This window comes from Chlorocebus sabaeus, chromosome 18 (assembly GCF_047675955.1).
Source record: "Chlorocebus sabaeus isolate Y175 chromosome 18, mChlSab1.0.hap1, whole genome shotgun sequence".
Classification (NCBI taxonomy): Eukaryota; Metazoa; Chordata; class Mammalia; order Primates; family Cercopithecidae; genus Chlorocebus; species Chlorocebus sabaeus.
In genome coordinates this window covers 3621302-3641770 of record NC_132921.1, presented here as the reverse complement: position 1 = coordinate 3641770, position 20469 = coordinate 3621302, and the positions used below count along the sequence as shown (strand labels likewise).

The following is a 20469-nucleotide window of genomic DNA, read 5'->3' as shown; positions in this document are numbered from 1 at the left end:
CCAAAGTGACAACTCCTGGGAGCTCCACAGGCCCGATGTCTAGGACAGCTTTAAGGATGATAGGCCACAGTGCTGGGTTGGGGGCTGAATCTAAAGTGCCAATGGCTGTTGCTTAAAAAATATGCTCCTCCTTGGTTAGGTGCAGTGGCTCATGCCCTTTAGCCCAGCTTTTGGGAAGCTGAGATAGGAAAATTGCTTGTGGCCAGGAGTTTGAAACCAGCCTGGACAATATAGTGAGACCCCATCTCTATAAAACAAAAACAAAAACAAAAAACAAGAAAAGCTTCTCTAGACTCCCCCTTTGCATTATTACTGTAAAAAATTAGGAAGATACAAAAAGTTAAAGGAGAAAGTCATCTCTAACTCTGAGATAATTATTGATAACTATTTGGTATATTTTCTTACTGACACAGAAAAACACAGTATTGAAATTGCATATTCAGATGATCCCTGACTGAAGATGGTTTAGACTTAATGTTTTTTTTTACTTTGCGGTGGTGTGAAAGCAAACACATTTCTTAGAAACCTTACTTCTCTTGTGATGTTAGGCAGAGGCAGCGAACTGCAACTCCCTGTCAGCCACACGCTTTTGGCTTGTGATATTTTCAGTTCACCATGGGTTTATCAGGATGTAATCACATCATAAATCAGGGAGTACCTGTATAAAATTTACATCATGAAAGCTGACTTCACACTTTCTGTTTTTTTTTGAGATGGAGTTTTGCTTTTGTTGCCCAGGCTGGAGTGCAATGGCACCATCTTAGCTCACTTCAACCTCCGCCTCCCAGGTTCAAGCGATTCTCCTGCCACAGCCTCCAAAGTAGCTGGGATTACAGGCGCTTGCCACCATGCCTGGCTAATTTTTGTATTTTTAGTAGAGATGGGGATTTTGCCAGGTTCGCCAAGCTGGTCTTGAACTCCTGACCTCAGGTGATCCACCTGCCATGGCCTCCCAAAATGCTGGGATTACAGGTGTGAGCCACCGTGCCTGGCCTGACTTCATACTTTCTACATGATTTTGGGTCCTGTTTTTATCAATGTCTTTAATTTTTATTTTATTTATTTATTTTATTTATTTTTTGAGATGGAATCTTGCTCTATTGCCAGGCTGGAGTGCAGTGGCACAATCTCGGCTCACTGCAACCTCCGCCTCCTGGGTTCAAGCAATCCTCCTGCCTCAGCCTCCTGAGTAGCTGGGACTACAGGTGCGTGCCACCACACCCAGCTCATTTTTGTACTTTTAGTAGAGATGAGATTTCACCATGTTGACCAGAACGGTCTCAATCTCTTGACCTCGTTATCTGCCCACCCTGGCCTCCCAAAGTGCTGAGAATACAGGCATGAGCCACTGTGCCCGGCCTAATTTTTATTTTAAAGTAACTTATTTTTATCTCTTAAAATCTTATAATACAAGTAACGCATATTTATTTTGGAAAAAAATTAGTAAAAAAGGTAACATTAAAAGCACCCATAGTGGACTTGAACAAAGCTGAACACATAGAAACAGCAAAGTGGTGGTTACCAGAGGCTGGGGGTTGGGGGGATTGGGGAGATGTTGGTCAAAGGCCACAATATTTCAGTTAGATGGGAGGAGTAAGTTCAAGAGATCTGTTGTACATCATGGGGACTACATTAGTAAGAATACATTGTATGTTTGAAAATTACTGGCTGGACACGGTGGCTCACGTCTGTAATCCCAGCACTTTGGGAGGTGGAGGCGGGCAGATCACTTGAGGTCAGGAGTCCAAGACCAGCCTTGCCAACATGGTAAAACCCTGTCTCTACTAAAAATACAAAAATTAGCCAGGCATGGTGGCAGGCACCTATAATCCCAGCTACCCAGGAGACTGAGGTGGGAGAACCACTTGAACCCAGGAGGTGGAGGTTGCAGTGAGCTGAGATCATGCTACTGCACTCCAGCCTGGGCAACAGAGCAAGACTTTGTCTTTAAAAAAAAAAAAAAGAAGAAGAAAAAGAAAATTGCTGTGAGAGTAGATTTTAAGTGTTCTCTCCCCAAGAAATATGTATGTGAGATAACGCATGTAAAATAGGTGGATTTACTCATTCCACAACATATACTTATACCAAAACATCATGTGGTACACCATAAATATGTACAGTTTTACTTATCAATTTAAAAATCAGTTAGTTAAAAAAATTATAAGAAAGAAAACATACTATGTGGAGAGAATACATTTGTGGTATTTCAAACTTTTTTTCTATAACATGCTTTTCTTAATAGTTTATGTTTAAAATAGTTTTTTAAATACAAAAATAGGATTATGTCATTACACAGATTACTTTTGTAACCTACCTTTTTCCATAACATATTGTAAATACATACTCCCTCTTTTGACTCATCATCAAAGTTATCACTGATTATCAAATATTAATATTTTAAATTATTAAAATCTGCAGTATCTTGGGCAGGTGTGGCAGCTCATGTTTGTAATCCCAGCACTTTGGGAGGCCAAGGCACTTGAGCTCAGGAGTTTGAGACTAGCCTGGGCAACATAGACTGTCACTACAAAAAAAAGTCCTCAGCATCTGGATTTAGCATAATAAAATGTAATAATTTTCATCGTTGTTTAACATTTACATTGTTTATATTTTTTAATATTATAAGTAATACATCTTTGCATATGAATCTTCTTATGCATCTTTAATTCTTTCCTTAGGATAGATTCCTACAGTTAGATTAATTCAACTAATAAATAAGACTTTTTTCTCCCAAGTTCTTTATAGAATGCCATACGACATTCTAGAAAGTACATGCCAATTTAACACCTTCTCTTGCAGAGTTTAGGAATGCCTGTCTCACTCATCGATAGTGCTATTCACAAATGGCTATATTTATATTTATATTTTTGTGGGGAGGAGTCGCGTTCTATTCCCCAGGTTGTAGTACAGTGGCGGATCTTGGCTCACGGCAGCCTCCGCCTCCCAGGTTCAAGCGATTCTCCTGCCTCAGCCTCCTGAGTAGCTGGGATTATAGGCACCCCACCATATCCAGCTAATTTTTGTATTTTTAGTAGAGATGGGGTTTCCCCATGTTGGCCAGGCTTGTTTTGAACTCCTGACCTCAACTGATCTGCCCACCTCAGCCTCCCAGAGTGCTGGGATTACAGGTATGAGCCACTGTGCCCGGCCAGTTTAATTTCTTAAAAGCAGAAAATGTATTAAATAATGGTGTATTAATATATTTTGGAATAAGTCCTACGTGCACACAGTAAGAAATCAAACAGTAGAGAAGGTTTTAGAGAGCAAAAAGTTACATCTCCTTTGGGTTCCTAAGTTCCAGTTTTGCTCCTCAGAAACAACTTTCATTAGCAGTTGCTTCTGTATCCTTCCAGGGACATTTGATGCCTATACAAATCTCTATACCCTTATTAGTCAACTCATAATATTCTGTGCCTTTTCATCAGTTAACTGTGTATCTTAAGTGTAATTCCACATCTGTTAATCGGAGAGCTGTTGCTTTCTTTTTAACAGATGCATGGTATTATATTGTTTATACGTGTGTCATGATTAGCAAGTCACTGCTGTTAGGTATGTAGGTCATTTCCAGCCTTTTCCAGACAAAGCTATGGTGAGCAAATGTTTCTGTCCATGTTTGAGTTCTCAGGATGGGTAGTGTGGTATCCCAGAGGACGTTTGGTTATCACTGTTGTGGGGCTGGGCGTGGGTGGGGTGCTTCTGTTATCTCATGAGTAGAGGATGCTGCCGAACACCCTGCAGTGCCCAGCACAGCCTCCATTGCTACGAGTGACCTGGCCCAGAACATCAGTAGTGTGAGGTTGAGGAAACCCTGGGTTAATAGAAATGTGAGGTATATTCCTGGAAATGGAGTTGTTAGGTCAAAGGATATGTGAATTCAAAATTTTGATATTGTCAGATTGTTTTCCAAAGAGATTTTATCAGTTTATCCTCCAGCCAATAAATGGTATATAAAATTGCTCATTTCTTCATACCATTTTCTTTCTCTTTAAAAAAATTATTACTTAAAAAAAAAAGAAATCAGGTCTCACCATGTTGTCCAGGCTGCTCTTGAACTCCTGGTGTCAAGTAGTGGTTGGATTATAGGTGTGAGCCACTGTGCCCAGCCCATTTTCTTGCTTTTTTTTGGAGACAGAGTTTTGCACTGTTGCCTAGGCTAGAGTACAGTGGCACAATCTTAACCCACTGCAACCTCTGCCTCCCGGGTTCAAGCAATTCTTCTGCCTTAGCCTCCTGAGTAGCTGGAATTGCAGGTGCCTGCCACCATGCCTGACTAATTTTTGTATTTTTAGTAGAGATGGGGCTTCGCCACATTGGCCAGGCTGGTCTCAAATTCCTGACCTCAGGTAATCCACCTGCCTCGGCCTCCCAAAGTGCTGAGATTACAGCCGTGAACCACTGCACCCGGCCGGCCATATCATTTTCAATACTCTGTTGTAAAAGTTGTCTCCTCCAATCTGGTAATTTAAAGATGGTATGTTTTTGTTTTAATTTATATTTCTTTAATTATGAGTGCAGCTTAGCATCTTTCCATGTTTATTAGCCATGAATAATTTTTTTAATTTTAATTAAACAATTTTTTTGCAAGGTGGTTGTGTGGGGATTATTGGTCTTATTCTTGCAGACTTGTGTAAAGTATTTACATTCCTGGAAAGTTAGGTTTTTCTACCTTGCGTGATAGAATTCTTTCTTGCTTTCTGGTTTCGTTATTTTTCTCTTCCTGGCAGAAATTTTTAAATTGTGATGGACTCAAATTTTCAATCTGTTCATTTATAGATTCTGGTTCTTGTGGCTTGATTAGAAATGCTTCCCAATTCTAAAATTATTTTCTAAAATATCCCACACGTCTGGAACATCCCACACAGATCTGCCTGGTACAGATCCTTATACATACAGAGCAGAACTCTCATGGAAGGCACGCGTCCACACTGATGCTGCAGTGTAGCCTATCCCCGCGGGGCCTCCCCGCCTACCCCTACTTCCCACGTGGACCCCTTCTCTCGCAGGGCCTCCCCAAGTCCCCCCAGTTCCTATGTGGACTCCTTCTCTCGCAGGGCCTCCCCACCTCCCCCCAGTTCCTATGTGGGCTCCTTCTCTCGCAGGACCTCCCCGCTTCCCCGTAGTTCCTGTGTGGGCTCCTCTTGCAGGGCCTTCCCCCAGTTCCTATGTGGGCTCCTTCTCTCCCAGGACCCGGCGCCTGCCAGCACCAGCATCATCACTCACTCTCTCATCCTGGCTGCTCTGAAGGAGCCGTTTGCTCCGCCGGGACCCCCGTGGTCTTCCTATCCAACAGCCCTCAGGATGTCCACATATCTCAAGCCAGCCACCCGACCCTGCTTTAGATGGCAGGCATAATTAAATATGGTCTTCCTCCTCTGCCGTGGTTTTGTGAAGTCAGCAGGGTCACCTGCTTCAGTTTGCTGCCATGTAGGACCTCTCCCTTCCCATTCTTATGATTCCAGGCCCTCAGTTGACCGCCCTCCTTCAGGTTACATTATCTGACCAAAAGACACAGTTCAAAGCAGAGGAGAGTGGAAGGCTTGGGGTTTAGTTTTTGAATATGTGGATATTAACCAAATGGTAAAAGTCAAAGTGACACAGGCAGGTACATTTGGAGGAGAGCCTGTCTCCTGCACCCTTGCCCGCCCACTCGCCTCGGCCTTTCCTGGGCTGCCTTCCTGCTTTTCTAGTGTATCTCTGCTGTATCTCGCTTTGTAATGAGAAGCAAATGTTTGTGTATATATATATATATATATATATATATATTTTTTTTTTTTTTGAGGCGGAGTCTGGCTCTCTTGCCCAGGCTGGCAAATGTTTGTATATTATTTTCTTTTTCTGGCTTATCATAACATGTAAAATTTAGAATTTTATATAGTTAAATATAGGCTGGTGTTTTTATTGTACTAAATATTTAGGTTCAGGGGAGAACTGAACATGTTTATAATGTTCAATCTTTATGAGAACACGAAATGTGAAAACATCAGCGATGTTTGATTACTATGGATTCAGTACACTTTTTACATTTCTTAAGTATTTTAAGATTCTACTGATACTGTGTAGGGAGGTGTTTTGGCCGTATGTTGTGTGTTACTTGCCTGTAGGAAGGCGATGCATTTGTGTGTGTTAGTTTTCCCTGCCATCCTTCCTGATTCTCTATGCAGCCTCATCTACACATAATAATGGGTAATAAGTTTTTGATTCTGTGTTGTTCGCAACTAGCATATGCACAGTTTTTAAAAAAAATCACCCTTATATCATTTATTTGTTTTCATAGTGTGTAGTCATGGCATATTCACCTAGCTTTTTATTTTGAAAGATTCCAAAGTGAAGATTTTAAATAATAGTACAATGGATATTTGTATAACCTTTTCCTGGACTCACCAATTGATAAATTTGTCAGATCTCACCTCCCCCCTTCTCCCTTTTTTGAACAATTTTCGAGTAAGCTACAGATTTCACGTTATTTTACCACTAAGTACTTCAGGATGTAGCCCCTAAAAACACAGACAGTTTTCTTTATTTCACAAAACAGTGATCACAGTTTAACATTGCTGTAATATCCATTTTCAGAGGTCCCTATCTGGAGGGGAAAAGAGTGACATTTTACAAGGGAGCAGTTAGTTTTGAATGGATGAGAGACTTCTCTTTTGACCCTGGAAGAAGTGGAAGGGGCTCAGGTGGAGGCGGGTGCAGGTGGAGGAGGAAGGGGGAGAGGGCTCAGGTGGAGGCAGGTGCGGGTGGAGGAGGAAGGGGGAGAGGGCTCAGGTGGAGGCAGAATTGGAGCAGCTCCTGGTATGTCTCGCACGCGTTCCCAGCCTTCCTCAGACTGTGCTTTCTTAGTGTCTCATGAAGTTTTTCATAGACTTTCAGGCAGAACCCAAGGGTCTGTGTATTAACCAGTTAGATCTGTATGATCTAGTAAGTATTTGTCTTAATAACTTAATGGTTATTTGAAAGACCAACCCAGGTGTGTTGGGTACTGCACAGCCTCTATATCCTTGCGTTTCCTATTTGCAGTCATTTTCACATTGATTTTGGAGTTTTCTGTTCCACATGATTCTTCACTCCATCTTTGATCTCTAACCACAGCAACCGCGGAAACTTAGCTTCACAAAGACGTGATGTTATTGAAACTGAAGTACCTCAATCTAGTTTCTGGGTGTCATTGGACAGTGTGGAGCACCGCCGTTTTCCTTGAACGTGTGACCTGTTCCTGGGCCTCCTCATAAGCTTGTCATGGTGCACTGCGGTGCCTCAGTTCATGGGTTGGGGCTGAGGCCTTAGACCCCCCGTTTCTCTGGGAAATGGAAACATTACTGTCTTCACCAAAAACATGGGGTGGCCCGAGGCATCTAGAGATCTGCACGGGAGGCCTATTTTGGGAAATGGGAGCAGAGCCTGAGTGGGGCACATCCGTGGGCGGCCCCGGAAACTGAGAGCCCATCTGGTTGTGGAGTCTGGGCTGGGCGGGGGGGTGGTCTCCTTTCCGCCACTTAGCCGCTGGGAGGAGTAGAGATGGTGGTTTGCCTGGAGGTGGGGGCTTCTGAAGTGTGTGATCTGGAATAGCAAAGGAGTCAGGGCCGTGGGAACGTTGGCGGGAGAGCTGAAATGTTGAGCCGTGTGGTCTAGGCAGAGAGGTGAAACTGGAGGGGTATGTGTGAATCCTCTGTTAGGATGACACAGGTGGGTAAAGGTGGTTGAAGAGTCTGCGCACGCCACACGCTCTGGGTGGCCCAACCCGAGGATGACATGAAGGGTAAAGATTTACCTATAAGGCTACACCCATCTAATGGGGTCACCAGAACAGCGAGCTTTGCCGTTTTCCATCCTGAAGTTGCTTCAGATGTGCCTTTTGATAATTCACTGTGATTTCCTCCGTAACTGGAAAGAGAAACAACTGTCATCTGTCATTTGCAGATGTTCTAAAGTATTTATACCTTATTTTGAAAACCTTCCCTTCGTCCTGTTTTCTCTTCCACAGACGGGCCAGGTTCTTGTCCATATCACTTCCCACAGTGGTGCTCACATTCTTTGCTGTTTGCTTCAGTCCCTGCCTCTGCTGTTGTGTAGTTTTGTTATGCCGTGGTGTCCTGAGTAGGACCGCATCATCTGAACTTTGTGCAGCCTACTCTCATCCGAACCCTCAGTTCTGTTTATAAAACTCCAGCTCCCTTCGTCTCTCGCTATTGTGGTTGTAAGAACTTACACATTCCTTAGCTTCTGACTCGTTTTTAAATTTTTTTGAAAAGACTTTGGGAAATATTGTATTTTCTGAAATTGCTTGACTTTACATTTCTGTTACTACTCACCCCTGCTTCTGGTTTCTCCCTTCAGCACACAGCAGGCTGCTTTGATTAATACGTGATAACAGGAGAAGAAAGCAGGGAAGAGTCGTGGAAGAGGCTTTGCTGAACTCTGGCATGAAGCTGGTGAGGGAGCTGTGAGGATGCTTCACTTCTTCCTTGGCACTGCGTGTCTGTGCTGCCAGAGGAAGGGTTCTGGAAGTTGGGCTATCATATTCAGCCACCTGACCTTAGCAACCTCATACTGAGCTCAAGATTTACATGAGCAGAGGGGAAAAAGGCCTCACTGTGCTTGTTCTATAATAACATGTTGACAATATGTTGGCTCTCTTTTTTCCTACCGTTGTGTCGGTGCTTAGGTGAGGGTTTGTGACTGTGCCTCACCTGGCAGCCTGGCGTATGTGGTATAGAGCTGGTAGGGCAGCCCTGCCCTCAGGCTTGTCCAGCATCTTCATTTGCTATCTCTGTGAGTTCTTTGCTTCTGTCGCATAGTTTACAGTGGGAATGGGAGGAGGAATGTGCACTGCCTCTCTTTAAAGATATGATCTGGAAGATGCATTTCAGTCCTGCTCACATCCAGTTGGGTAGAACGTAGTCATCACGCCAGTGATCTGGTGGTTGGGGCGGCCCCCAAATAGTGCTGAGCTGATTAGCTGTGTGCTCAGCCAGTAAGTCTATTATTGCGTAAGAAAAGAAGAATCAGTATTGGAGCACAGTTATAAGTCTTTTCCTGTATGTCAAAATAATATATTCCTCGCTGCCTTTGCATTTTGTGTTTGGTTTTTCAGTTAATTGATTTGAATATGGCATATTAATAGTAACTAGAGGGATAATTTCTGACCTTTAGTTGTATTTAAAAATAACCTCTAAGGTCCCAGCCATGATGGAGCAGCTTCCTTCTCCTAGGGGTCCCCCGTATCACTTATTGTCGTTAGAGATAACCAGCCAGCAGGCACAGAGCGACTCTGAAAGGCACCATAGGTGGCGGACAGTTGGAGGGACCTGAGGAATAACGTGGCCGTCAGCTCCCTGGGATTTTTTTTTTTTTTTTTTTCTGAGACAGAGTTTCTCTCTTGTTGCCCAGGCTGGAGTGCAGTGGCACCATCCGGCTTACTGCAAGCTCTGTCTCCTGGGTTCAAGCAGTTCTCCTGCCTCAGCCTCCAGAGTAGCTGGGACTACAGGCGCCGCCACCGCGTCTGGCTAGTTTTTGTATTTTTAGTAGACAGGGTTTCACCGTGTTAGCCAGGATGGTCTCGATCTCCTGACCTCGTGATCCGCCCGCCTCGGCCTCCCAAAGTCCTGGGATTACAGGCGTGAGCCATCGTGCCTGTCCTGGGTTTCTTTTCTTCCTCCCAGACACCTGGACAGGGTGTTGAAGGAGCCTGCAGCCTTCTGCCAACAAGCGGAGAAGAAAAACACTCCAAGAAAAGCTGGTTTCCCTCAGCCAGTACTGGGAAAAGATGGGTCCAACAGAATAGAAAATCTTTTTATGGTATTTATTCAGTTCCAGTGAAATGCCAACTGAAAAGCTGCTTGGCGGAGCCGAGTGCAGCATTGAACTTCTACCCCATTCTGCCCCCATCCTTTGGGAGCTGGCAGCACTTCGATTTCCCGTTGGGCCCAAGCAGGAGCTAACTTTGCATCCAGGAGGGGGATTCTCCTGGCAGAGGGAGGAGATGCCCAGAATTCCCCTCCCAGCGTGTGGGCAGAGTCTATCTGGAAGCCCGCCTCCCATCCTCCCTTAGCAGGAGCAGGCAGTGTTCTGATTCTCCCTCTAGAGTGTGTCAGTGGGTCCAGTAAGGAGCTGGGCTTTCCTCCCCATCAGTGGTGAGATGGAACCATGCAAGACGGACAAGTCTGCTCTGTGCTTTCCTCCCCTCTGGGGTCAGTGGAGCTCTGCGAAGTGGGTCTCCACTGCTGCTGGTCCTTACACTGCATCTGAACAGGGCAGCTGCTGGTGAAAGGAGAGCCCGAGAACTGGTCCCACAGTTTAACACCCAAAGTGTCCAGGACACAGACACGAGCCAGCACAGTCCCGACTGGAACAAGGAAAGAGCGATACCAACATGAAGAGGGCCTGGACATTGGAATTATCTGACAAGTACTTTAAAGCAGCTATCAAGAAAATGCTTTATGAGTTTTGAAACAAATGAAAAAACGGAAGAAAGAAATAGAAGAAAGAACCAAAGGGAAATTATAGAACTGAAAAATCCCATGATTGAACTAAAGAACTCAGTAGAAGGGCTCCCTGGTGGACCAGAGAGGACAGAAGAGAATCAGAGGAGAACCTGAAGATAGAGCAGCAGGAATGACCTCGGCTGAGCAACAGAGAAGAACTAGAAAAATTAATAGGGCCTCAGGGAACTTGGGGACAATAACAGAAAATTCTACATTTGCATCATGGTCATCACAGAAGGATAGGAGAAGGAGTGTGGGGCTGGAAATGTATTAGAAGAAATAATGGCTGAAAATGACCTAGACTTGGTAAAAGTCATAACTCACAGATTTAAGAATTCAAAACAGGATAAACCCAAAGAAATACACACCAAGACATATCATAATCAAACATTTGAAAACTAAACCTCAGAAAAAAATCTTGTGAGAGACTAGAGAGAAATGATCTTTTGTTTACAGAAGGACACCAATTCAGGTGACAGCGAATTTCTCATCTGCCTCCATGGAAGCTAAAAGAAAAAGCACAAAATTTTTCAATTGCTGAAAGAAAATAATTGTCAATTACAAAATCTTTTTTTTTTTTTAAATTAGAGATGGAGTCTTGCTGTGTTGCCCAGGCTGGTCTCAAACTCATGGGCTCAAGCAATCCTCCCACCTCTGCCTCCAAAGTCCTGGGATTACACGTGTGAGCCACCATGCCTGGCTACAAATTCTATATGTGGTAAAATGTCCTTCAGGAACGAAGGTGAAATAAAGACTTTCTTAGATGAAGGAAAACAAACTTGCTAGCAGACTTACCCTTAAAGAATCATTAAAAGAAGTTCTCCAAACAGAAAGGAAATGACACCAGAAGGAGGCTTGGAACTTCAGAAAAAAAAGAAGAATGGTGTGGTGGTTAATTTTATGTGTGAATGTGGAGAGTGTTTTTGGATGAGATTAACATTTAAACCATTGAGTAAGCAGATTGCCCTCCATGATGTGGGTGAGCCTCCTTCAGTCAGACCTGAATAGAATGAAAGACTGACTTCCCCAAGTGAGGGAGATTCTCCCGCAGGTGGCCTTTGGATGTCACTTACATTATCAGCTCTCCTAGGTCTCCATCTGCCATCCCACACTGCAGATTTGGGGCTTGTCAGCCTCCATAATCATGAGAGCCAATTTCTTACAACAAATATGTTTTTTGTTTGTTTGTTTGTTTTTTGAGACAGTGTCTCACTCTGTTGCGGAGGCTGGAGTGCAGTGGCATTGTGTCGGCTCACTGCAGCCTCCGTCTCCTGGATTCAAGCAATTCTCCTGCCTCAACCTCCTGAGTAGCTGGGATTACAGGTGTCCACCACCGCACCCAGCTAGTTTTTATATTTTTAGTAGAGATGGGGTTTCACCATGTTGGCCAGGCTGGTCTTGAACTCCTGACCTCAGGTGATCCGCCTGCCTTGGCCTCCCAATGTGCTGGGATTACAGGCGTGAGCCACCGTGCGTGGCCAACAAATATGTACAAACACAAACATGCACCTGCGTTCTCTTTGTTCTGTTTCTCTGGAAAACCCTAATACAAAAAGAATGAGTAAGAATACAAAATTGGGGTGAGTATAATACAATGTTCTTCTCCTTATGAATTCTTAAATCATAGTTAATGGTCAAAGCAGAAATTATCATCTGGTGTGCTCAGTGTACATGGAGGAAATAGGACAGTGATATTTAAAGAGGGGAAAGGGTGCAAGACTTTGAATGGAAATAAGGTTTTCTGTACTTCTCTCAAGGTGGTAAAATGTCGATGCCAGTAGATTGTGATAAGTTCCGTATGTATAATCCTACCTAGAACAATCTCCAAGAATGCTGTACGAAGCAATGTACTAAAAAATACTACTAATAAATCAAAATGAATTCTAAGAAATTCCAAAAAGTAATTCAGGAAGGGACGAAGAGAAGCAGAGGAAAAGAAACATGAATGAACAACAAATAATGACAGACTTCAGATACCAATAATTATTTTAAATGTAAGTACGTGAATTAAAAGACCTTGCTGGCCAGGCAAGGTGGCTCATACCTGTAATCCCAGCACTTTGGGAGGCCGAGGTGGGTGGGTCACCTGAGGTCAGGAGTTCGAGACCAGCCTGGCCAACATGGTGAAACCCCATCTCTACTAAAAATACAAAAATCAGCTGGGCGTTGTGGCGGATGCCTGTAATCCCAGTTACTCGGGAGGATGAGGCAGGAGAATTGCTTGAACCCGGGAGGTGGAGGTTGCAGTGAGCTGAGATCATGCCATTGCACTCCAGCCTGGGCAATGAAGTGAAACTCCATGAAACAAAACAAAACAAAACAAAAAAAACCTCTCATATGATCTAACAATACATTGTCTCCAAGAAACTTACTCCGAACATAAAATGGCCCAGCACAGTTCCTGGCAGGTAGAGAATTCAACTAGTGACAGCTGTTGGAATTATTGCTTTTTAAACTATTCACCACTTAGGACAGTCAGAGAGCCTTCTGAAGAAAGCTGCTCCGTTTGGTAGAAAGTGCAGGTGCATTGAGGTCTGGGGGAGCGACTGTTGCTCCTTCAGTGAGATTGAAGATGAGGTGAAATGAAAGTCGGCGAAGCACCCAGCAGTTTTTTGGGTGCAGACAGTATTGGGGGTACCAGTGCAGGGTCCCCTGAAAACTTGGAAATAGGACTAAAATTGCTTTCTAAGGGTTAAACTCTGAAATGATCAACATTGGATTGTAGTAGTAAAAAGTTAGAGTTAAAATGGGTGCATTTGTTATATGTAAAGTATGCCTCATTAAAATTGGTTTAAAAAATAACCTGTAAACATGTCTTCTTATATGTACTTAGGAACTATAATTGACTTTTTAGTTTAAGGTGTTCCATTTTTAAGTTTTTACTTTCAGAACACCGAAATCTAATTTTTAGTTACTGCCCTATTGAGATTTATAGTCTAAAATTCATAGTGGTCACTCCTCTGTCCAAATAAATCTCAAACCCGGAAGAGTAAACCAGAAAAATTACTGTAGTTTTTAAATCACTTAGGAATTTTTCTTAAAGTCACATAATTATTGAAGGTCACATTATTTTTTGAGTAAATCACTTCCTTTAAGGGGTGTTATAGAATGTTTGGAGAAACAACGCGTGCATGCCCACACACACTCACACAAAACAGCTTTCTCACGGAAGACATTGTTCACATTTATTGATCATCTCAGTAGCACGTAGAAATGAATAGTGATGGATCAGGTTCTATAAGTGTTGAGAGAAGAGCAGCGTTTTGTGGGGTGGGTTTTGGGTTTATTTTGTGTGTTGAGCAGTACCTGAGGTCAGCAGAGGCACACTGCACTAGGAAAAGAAGCATGGCTTCTGAGAAGGCCAGGACGGGACAGGATGACGATGTGGTGGGATCTGAGAAAGGGGAAATCCCACGCACGCAGAGTCTGGTGAACACATGCTGCCATCCTAGGGCTGGGGGTGGACAGGAAAGCAGCCTTGAGGCAGTCAGTACCTAGCATTGCACACTCTGGTCTTTTAGAGATGATCATATCTTCAGCAAGGTGGAGACAGATTAAAATGCCATGCATTTCTCTTGATGATTTCCTGTGGCCACTTAGCATCATGAGAATTACCCCAGGACAGCCTCTGCTTCTAGGTGAGAGACGTGATGTTAACTCTGTATGGAGAATACAGTGAGCGGAAGGCCTGTTGTCCTAGTGGCCTGTGACTATACATGGGGTGTTGTTCTCCTTGTGGAAGACTTCCTTAAGTGTTGCCAGGGCGGGCAGGGGGAAGGAGGAGCATCCTGGCTCTTTTTGGCTTGCAGGAGGGAAAGCAGAAAGACGGTGATGTAGCCGTCTGTAAGCTGTCAGGTCTTGGCTTTGGCCTGGGAGGTGCTGGATCCTGCTTACACCATCTGAGTACGTTGTGCATAAACTGGGGTTGTAACTCAGACAGATCCAACAAATGCCTGAGTAATATCCGTGTAGATATCCCTGAAACACATGAATCAGATCATCTGGTAAAAGAGTAAGTGAAAAGAGGGTGGATGTGAACCAGGGCAGTAACAGTACAGAGAGGAGCGGGCTGCAGGGGGTTTTGCGATGTGATTTTGAGACAGGAGGCGCGGTGGAGAATCATTGGCAATGAAAGCCGTGCATTTTCTTTTGCCATATGCATTCGGGACTGCAGACTTTTTTATTTTTTTAAAGAGCTGTGTCAAATTATGATAGTTTCTTTTGTGGGGAGTTTCCTAGAACAAATTTTCTTTTATCAACAAGTCACTAAAAATCTAGTAGTTTATTATTTCCTTAAATTATTATACAATAATACTACTTTAAAGTTATTTACATGATTTTTGGATTTCTCAAAATATTTCACTTTTCTTTGTCTTTTTCTGCAGTATAACTAGAGGTAGTATCAATTAACAGCCTCAGTGAGACAATGATGCGATCTATCTATTAAAAACTTGAAAGCTGTCATTTTGTTTCAAGGTCATCTCTTAAACCATAATCTTAGTTTGAATTCTTTCCTGACCCCGTGTAGTGCTGAGGTCATCCTGCTTCTCTAAAGTGCTCACGGAATAGGCGGACCCAGTGCCATTGCCCAATACCAGTTCAAAACAGAACTCATTTTGCTCAAAAATTGTGTTGCTCTCTCACCCTTTTCCCAGTGTTTCCATCTTTTTCTTCCAATAAAGAAATGATTTTTGTATATTCAAATACATTTTTGAGAGATGAAAGTGATGCTTGTTCCAGAGGAAAGTATTAGATCAAAACCAAGATTAGAGGGACCAAGTAGTTTTCATTTAATTTGTGTGTTTACTGTTGATCATACCAGTTCTTTGAAGAAGGAGTGGTTTTGAAAGGTTTGCTCTGCTCACCGATGGGTTTTCTGTTCCAGAATCTCATCTGTTCTGAGTGTGGGGATGAGTTTACTCTGCAGAGTCAGCTGGCCGTGCACATGGAGGAGCACCGCCAGGAGCTGGCTGGAACCCGGCAGCATGCCTGCAAGGCCTGCAAGAAAGAGTTCGAGACCTCCTCAGAGCTGAAGGAACACATGAAGACTCATTACAAAATTAGGTAATATGAGTCATTACATGGGCTTGGTCAAAAATCCATCTAATATGTTAAAAGCTGGCGTACTTTGCTATGACCCAGTAGAAATACTTGCAGCAAGAACCCAGCAAAGTGGAACCCCACAGATAATTTGTTGTTAGAATGTCTTTTATAACATGCACGGTGCATCCTACACATTAATGAATAGCGTCAGGCTATGTGAGTAGAAGTGTTTACCTAGTATTATAATGTTGAAAGCTGTAGAACAGGGTACTGGCAATACATGTTTATGGGTAGGTAACAAAATATGTAAACTAGACTCACAAGGGTTTAATTAGTACTCCTTTTAATAAATTAGTTTGTAGTACCCAGCTGTTAAAACTCATATGTGCCTGACACCGTTCTTAGCGTGTATATAAACAGAACCTCATTTCATCATCACAACAACCCTGTTAGGCCACAGTACTGTTATGTTCCCATTTTGCAGATGAGAAAACCAAGATTAGAGGGACCAAGTAGTTTCATGAGATTTTGTGGCTTATAAGTCAGGAGTTTGAAATTTAAACCCTAATAGTCTGATTTTAGAGCTCATAATCTTAACAACTGACTATATTTGAATGCATTTATACATTTATTCTTATTCAAACTTAACGTTTTTAAAAAATTTGTATTTTACCTAATTCCTGATAATATATATTTTTACTGATATTTCTGTTTTTTTTTTTTTTTTTGAGATGGAGTCTGGCTCTGTTGCCCAGGCTGGAGTGCAGTGGCCAGATCTCAGCTCACTGCAAGCTCCACCTCCCGGGTTTACGCCATTCTCCTGCCTCAGCCTCCTGAGTAGCTGGGACTACAGGTGCCCGCCACCTCGCCCAGCTAGTTTTTTGTATTTTTTTTAGTAGAGACAGGGTTTCACCATGTTAGCCAGGATGGTCTCGATCTCCTGACCTCGTGATTCACCCTCTCGGCCTCCCAAAGTGCTGGGATTACAGGCTTGAGCCACCGCGCCCGGCCTATTTCTGTTTCTTAATAAAGTGAAATAAAATATTCTTCCTTGCCCTTTTGCTCAAGTTAGCTAATGGTGATAATCAGTTTTCACACAATTTAGCTTTCTCCAACAAACTCTAAAAGGCAGTATCAGGCCAGGCACAGTAGCTCACGCTTGTAATCCCAGCACTTTGGGAGGCCGGGGCAGGCAGATCACCTGAGGTCAGGAGTTTGAGACCAGCCTGGCCAACATGGTGAAACTCCGTACTTACTAAAAATACAAAAATTAGCCAGGTATGGTGGCACATGCCTGTAGTCCCAGCTACTCGGGAGGCTGAGGCAGGAGAATTGCTTGTACTGAGAAGGTGGAGGTTGCAGTGAGCCGAGATCGTGCCACTGCACTCCAGCCTGGGCAACAGAGTGAAACTCTGTCTCTAAAAATAAAATAAAATAAAGGCAGTATCGATTATCATTTTAACTACTATATTATCAATTTAGCTTGCCATCCTTCTAAGCCACAATGTTTAGGAAATATCTGTACTTTTTTTATTAAGAAGTCCCGTGGCAGTTGATTAACACAGTTTATAAAATGCCTGAAGACTCTGATGTTTATTTATCCTCTTAGACATTGTGTTTGAGAAATGTGGACTGGACGTCCACATGATCAGCTGTCTCCTGTCTTTCTTTTTCATTTTGCCTCTTGTTGACTAATGTGGTATGCACCTAATACTTTATGATTTCAGTGATTTTTTTTTTCTTTTTTCCCCAGCCAATTGGATGGTAATTTCAGTGATTTTTTAAATCCCCAAATATAATAATACATGGTCTCTATACATTCCAGATTTTTATTCTGATGAGGCTTTGACACAGGCATTTTTGATGTTTCCTTGGAGGTTTGAAAGATGATTGAAAATGTTTAGGTGCTTGTGGCACTTAGACAGTTCTGGCTTCTAGGTCTTTCCAGACTGAGGGGCAAACCAGACAGACGAAGCCTCGCCCTCACAGAACTGCCCTTTAGTTGGGAGATAGGCAGTGACCAAGTGAGTGGGTTAGCCAGTACCACAGTTTCAGATAGTGGTGCGTGTCAAGAAAGAAGGACAGTGGGATGGCTGTGTGCAGTGTGGCTGAGGGAGACTGGGAAGGCGGCTGTACTGCGTGGGCCTTTCTGAGTGGGGCTTTTGGAAGGAGACTGGGGTGAGGAGCAGGGAGCCCTGCAGCCTTAGGGGACGTGCCTTTCAGGCTGAGGGAGTGCGTTGGTGGAAGCAGAGCCTCCCTGGTGTGAGGAGCAGGAAGGTGGCTGGTATGGGAGGCAGGAAGGTGGCTGGTGTGAGGAGCAGGAAGGTGGCTGGCGTGAGGGGCAGGAAGGTGGCTGGTGTGAGGGGCAGGAAGGTGGCTGGTGTGAGGAGCAGGAAGGTGGCTGGTGCGAGGGGCAGGAAGGTGGCTGGTGTGAGGGGCAGGAAGGTGGCTGGTGTGAGGAGAGCCTGCCTGGCGGGGCTGGGGATGTGCATTTCCCATGAGTGGGACGGAAGCTCTTGGAGGGTTTTGCACAAAGGGAATGGCGTGACCAGACTTTTGGATGGCACTGGGCCTGGTGTGTGGGCAGGAGTCAAAAGCAGGGAGACCTTTTTGGAGGCTGTGGAAGCAGTGCACTGGAGAGCCGAACCCGTTCTGAGGCCGTGATGGTGGCTGGAGGGTGGAGAGTCGTGTCCACATTTGTGGGTGTTTCAGAGTAAGACTGGCAGCTTTTGGAGATGGACTAGAAAAATCCAGCGGGACTCTTGAGACTTAAACTTGAGCAAGAGGGAGCTTTCATGTCTTGACATGGAAAGGAGCAGGTTGGGAATCAATGAAGGGTTCTGTTTTGGACACCACCCATGAGGCAATGCCAAGCGAGAGTTGGCTGTCCAGGGCTGGAGCCAGAGGAGGAGGCAGAGTTGCTGGAGGCAGGAGTTTGGACGTCATTGGTGTGCAGATGGTAATGAGAGCAAGAGACTGGAGGAGATGGTGTGGGTCAGGTGTCAGTGTAGAAATTATACCCGTAGCATCTTTGTTTCTGATCATCACAGGTAAAGTTTTGTCTAGAAGAGACATTTTGCTCCCCCACCCCAATTTCAGTTTTTGACCAGAAAAAACACATTTTTTTCATCAAAAATAGAGAAAAATGAGTTTTATGATTTTTAAAACTAACGCATATACACACAGACACATACATATATGTGATTGATTTATTAAAACAGGTTCTGATGACTAGTTAGCCAAATTTTCTGGTAGGATTTTCATTTTGACTTTATGTTACAAGGTACAAGGGAGATGTCTTACCGTGTATTTTGCCCCCCTTTATTACACTAGGGTATCAAGTACAAGGTCTTATAACCGGAACATCGACAGAAGTGGATTCACGTATTCATGTCCGCACTGTGGAAAGACGTTTCAAAAGCCAAGCCAGTTAACGCGACACATTAGGATACACACAGGTATGAAAGCACGGGCTTCTGGGTGACTGACTGTGGCTTGAAGGGAAGAACAGGTGCCTTTGTGCTAGCTCGACTTGGAATCTGATCCCAGCTTTCCCATAGTTCGCTGGGTAATCTTGCTGAAATTAGTTACTCTTTGTGTTATTTTATTTCCTCACTTGAAAAATGTGGCTCTTTTATCTGTGTATAGTTGTCCTAAATTATAAATTAAAAAATGTGCGTAGTGCTCATTGAAAAGTGCTTGATACATGGTAGGCTGTTAATAATTTGGGGTTGATATTACTGTTATTATTATTGGTATGGTATTTATTTATTCCCTCATTTATTTTTACTGTATGTCAGATATTACACTGTGCTAATTAGAGCTAAATTAACAAAGAAAGACTGGATGTGGTGGCTCACATCCGTAATCCCAGCACTTTGGGAAGCTGAGGTGAGGGGATCTCTTCAGGCCAGGAGTTCAAGACTAGCACAGGCAACATAGTGAGATCCTATCTTTACAAAAAATAAAAAACTTAGCCAGGCGTGGTAGCACCCACCTGTAGCCGTGAGGTGGGAGGATTGCTTGAGCCTGAGAGTTTGAGGCTGCAGTGAGCTATGATTGTGCCATTGCACTCCAGCCTGGGTGACACAGCAAGAAGGCCCTGACTCTTAAAAATAATAAAATTAAAACCAAATAAAATAAAAAACAAGAAAGCAGTGGATTTTCATATTCTTTTGTAATTTTGCCTTCACTAAGCTGTGAAACATTGAATAATAAAACTTTCTTTCTCCATGCCTTATCTTGTTCATTAGTTTTGCTTGAATATTTGAAAGTGAGTACAGCATTCATAGCTGAATACTCTTTGCCATCTTGTAAAGAGCAGCCCGTTTATAATATTGTATTAGTAACACACATGATCTCCAGGGAAGGAAAAAGGAAAATTGTACAAATATTTTTAGTATTTGAGATTTGCAATTAAAATGATCCGTGCTTTGTCATTTTGTTTTCTTCTGTATTTCTTGATTTGGTTTTCTTTTATAGTGACAAAGTAAAAAATCTCACAGCTATTTTGCTTGGCTGCTATTGTTTGTCAATCAGTTCTAATTATGTTACATTGCTTTTTTTTTTCAGAGTTTTAGTGAATATTTCTGTGTAGAGTTTTGTAGAGTCATTCAGATGATTTCAGCGTTTGTTTATATGTCAGCATAAAGTTGATATTTTTAGAGCATCAGTTTTTATTTTCTAGAGTAAGAGAGAAAGAAAACAGTGCTTTTGTAAATGTGCTAATACATTTTGTCTGTAGAGTATTCAGCTTTAGTGTGTAGTCTTTGAAGTTTTAATCAATGAAAAAATAGTTTAAAAATGTTACAAACTTTACCCAAAGTAGAGAGAAAGTAAAAAGTAAAGCAAATCCTTCTCGTGTTCACTTCTCAGATGTCATTTACCTTTAACAGTTTGATATCTAACCCATTAGATATTTTCTACACATACATAAATATACATA

At 43.0% G+C, this 20469-nt stretch overlaps 1 protein-coding gene across 6 annotated transcripts in view; it reads left to right on the top strand.

The window, feature by feature from the left end:
* ZNF236 (zinc finger protein 236) overlaps window positions 1-20469 on the top strand; it is a 147204-nt gene that overhangs the window by 28694 nt on the left and 98041 nt on the right. For all 6 annotated transcript variants that reach the window (XM_037988023.2, XM_037988020.2, XM_037988022.2 and 3 more), the window contains 2 exons: window positions 15367-15545; window positions 18858-18982. In XM_037988023.2, the coding sequence (XP_037843951.1) occupies window positions 15427-15545; window positions 18858-18982 (244 nt within the window). In that variant the 5' untranslated portion in view covers window positions 15367-15426. The remainder of the gene's footprint in view (window positions 1-15366; window positions 15546-18857; window positions 18983-20469) is intronic.